The 3,008-nt window shown below is 40.5% G+C and overlaps 1 protein-coding gene across 1 annotated transcript; it reads left to right on the forward strand.

The window, feature by feature from the left end:
- Positions 1 to 1,037: 1,037 nt before the first annotated feature.
- LOC148342020 (general transcription factor II-I repeat domain-containing protein 2A-like) lies at positions 1,038 to 2,000 on the forward strand. The gene has a single exon (XM_088288032.1). It carries the CDS (start codon positions 1,038 to 1,040, stop codon positions 1,998 to 2,000), a length of 963 nt encoding a protein of 320 aa, XP_088144158.1.
- Positions 2,001 to 3,008: the final 1,008 nt, after the last annotated feature.

The raw sequence follows: 3,008 nt of genomic DNA on the forward strand, positions 1-3,008 counted from the left end.
TCCATCCCCGTTACTTGATTGACATACAGGACAACCAGTCAGATAACAACTGAATTTTGACCTTTAGGTCACCGCTCATGCGTAAACAACGACGCAAAGTGCTAAGCTAGTCGGCGAATTGTGTCAGATTTTAAGCCCTCGCTAAAGTTTATGGTCACTAAAATGAGTGAAGGAGCTGGACCAAGTAAAAAGGCAAAAACATATCACTTCCATACAGAATGGGAGGTGGACTTTTTTTTCACAATGTCATTTTCGAAGTGCGTTTGCCTCATATGCCATTCTATCATCGCAGTACCAAAGAAGAGAAATGTGGAGCGGCATTTTCGGACTGTTCAAGAAAGATACGAAAACGACTTCCCGCCGAAAAGCGAGCTAAGAAAGAGAAAGGTGAATGAACTAAAATCCCAGTTGACAAGACAGCAGTCATTTTTCACACAACATACTTCAAAAGCGAAGGCGGCCACCGAAGCATCGTTCCGGGTGTGTCACGCCATTGTTAAAAACAAGAAGTCCTTCCAAGACGGAGAGATGGTAAAAGAGGCATTCGTTGAAGCAGCTGACTCATTGTTCCGGGACTTTAAAAATAAGGCAGAGATATTATCTTCAATCAAAGCTCTGCAGTTGTCAAGACATACAGTTACACGTCGCTGTGATGCCATGGCCGAGGATTTAACCCAGCAAATGTGGACGGACATCAGAAATTGTGAATTTTTCTCACTGCAGTTGGACGAATCTACGGATGTGAGTGACACAGCCCAGATGTTGTTTTCATTCGCATTGTGTTAAGTGATATCACTGCACTTCCCATGAAAGAACAGACGCGAGGAGAGGACATATTTCAGACGTTTAAAAACTTTATCGAGAAAACTGAGCTCCCAATGTACAAATTGGTGTCTATCACCACAGATGGAGCACCTGCAATGGTTGGGCGTGTGAATGGATTTATTGCCAAGTGCAGGCAGAATGATGCGTTCCCAGACTTCTTGAATTACCATTGCATTATCCACCAACAAGCGCTATGCGCTAAAATGCTTAACATGAAAGAGATCATGGATGTGGCAACGAAGATCGCATGTTCTATTCGAGCCAGATCTCTTCAAAGACGGTTATTCCGTGCACATCTGGAGAAGGCTGACTGCGACCACTCTGAGTTGTTGCTACATACTGACGTGAGATGGCTTAGTCGTGGGAAATTCCTCAAAAGATTTCGAGAGCTCTGTCCGGAGATTAAGGAGTTTTTCCGTGTATCTGGACATGCAGAATACAAGCAGCTAAATGACGGCCAGTGGCTGTTAGACTTGGCATTTTTAACCGATCTGACAAACTTGTTGAATGACCTTAATCTTGAGCTGCAAGGAAAAGACAAAACAGTGACCAATATGATCAGCTCAGTTCACGCTTTCAAACGAAAGTTGCAACATTTCTCCACAAAGCTGCAGCACCATGATTTGGCAAATTTCCAGAACCTGGCGTCAGAGTTGGAGACGCAAGGGAAGGCCTGTGAGCAACTTGACAGTGCACGCTACACGGAGCAGATCACCGGTTGTCTGTCAGAATTTAACAAACGCTTTCAAGACTTTTCTTTGCTTGAGCCAGTCGCTACATTCATGTGCTATCCTTTTCAGGAAGATGTTGAGGTTGATTCACTCGCATCAAACATTGCATCACTGTTTCACATGAACTCTTCTGGAGTGGAAGATGAGATTTTGACTCTACAAACCGACATTGAACTGAAGTCGAGAGCTCATGGACAGTTCTGGAACTTACTCACGGAGGAAAAGTACCCTAACATGAGGAAATGTGCTATCTCTTTGACTGCATTATTCGGCTCCACTTATTTATGTGAGTCAGCCTTTTCTTACATGAAGATCATTAAGTCCAAATACCGTTCCACCATGACTGATGAACATTTGGAAGTGTGTTTGAGGCTGGCTATCAGCAGCTACTGTCCGGACTATGCATCCCTGGCTGATTCAATTCAGTGCAAGTCATCAAAGTAAACTCAGTTAATTTAAAAAATGTTCATAGTTAATTATGTGTGTTTTGCAATATTGGCTCATTTGGTTATGTAAGGTACATCAACATACATTGTACGTACAAATAATCCTTAATACATTTGAAAATAAATCGATGTTTTGCATTTTTGTAGTGGGTAGATCATTTTGACTCGGTCATTTTGAAAGTAGCTCGCATGCTGAAAGAAGTGTGAGCACCCCTGGTCTAGATTATATTAAAAAAAGCTTTTACAACAGTCTGGGAATTGAAATAGATATAGATATAAAATTTGGTGGGTCTACGTTAATTACAATATCTTATTCAAGTGACTGATACAAGCTTCACAAACAAGTTAAAAAAAGTGATTGAGTGCAATTAATGACGGTAGTGTTGCGATTATTTAGTTAAGAAATTTAATTGCGGGACGGCACTAATTAATTTGTTACTTTTTGTTGGCTCATATAACTTTGATTGGGATCAACCCCACTAGGGGGTGGGGTCATAGTATATTTCTTGCCGCATGCATTTTTTGTGGCCACAGGTTGCGTTTTCATTTTCATGGTAAAATATTTTTCGGCGGGGATTAAAGGATTGTATTACGATTACTGGCATTATTTTAATCACTTACAGGACAGTAGGTCAATTATTTAATTTAGCAGGTTCATATTTACGGAATATGTTAAACATTGATGAAACAAGAAGCATTTATCAAATGGAACTAGAAGCACGGGTCACAAGAATAACTGGGATTGTAGTCCTGATGTTTTCTGATTTATTATATTTTTCTCATATGCTAAATTTATAGTACTTAGTTTAAATGTGTGAACTTTATTGAAATTCTCAGTAGTGAGAACAAATTTGCACACATAGCATTTCCATGACTTGCATTCACAGCACTTCATGGACAAATACGACGAAGCACATTCTCCACATTGGCTGTAGAGATGCAAACATACCAAATTAGGCACTGGAGGACTCACATAGACGCTATCGCAAAAACACATTCCGAAAGA

Source organism: Idiotropiscis lumnitzeri, chromosome 2 (assembly GCF_059441095.1).
Source record: "Idiotropiscis lumnitzeri isolate Australia: NSW breed Sydney's pygmy pipehorse chromosome 2, RoL_Ilum_1.0, whole genome shotgun sequence".
Classification (NCBI taxonomy): Eukaryota; Metazoa; Chordata; class Actinopteri; order Syngnathiformes; family Syngnathidae; genus Idiotropiscis; species Idiotropiscis lumnitzeri.

Excerpts from the sequence above, each read along its gene's own strand:
- LOC148342020 (XM_088288032.1), top strand. The coding sequence starts at position 1,038 with ATGAAAGAGATCATGGATGTGGCAACGAAGATCGCATGTTCTATTCGA.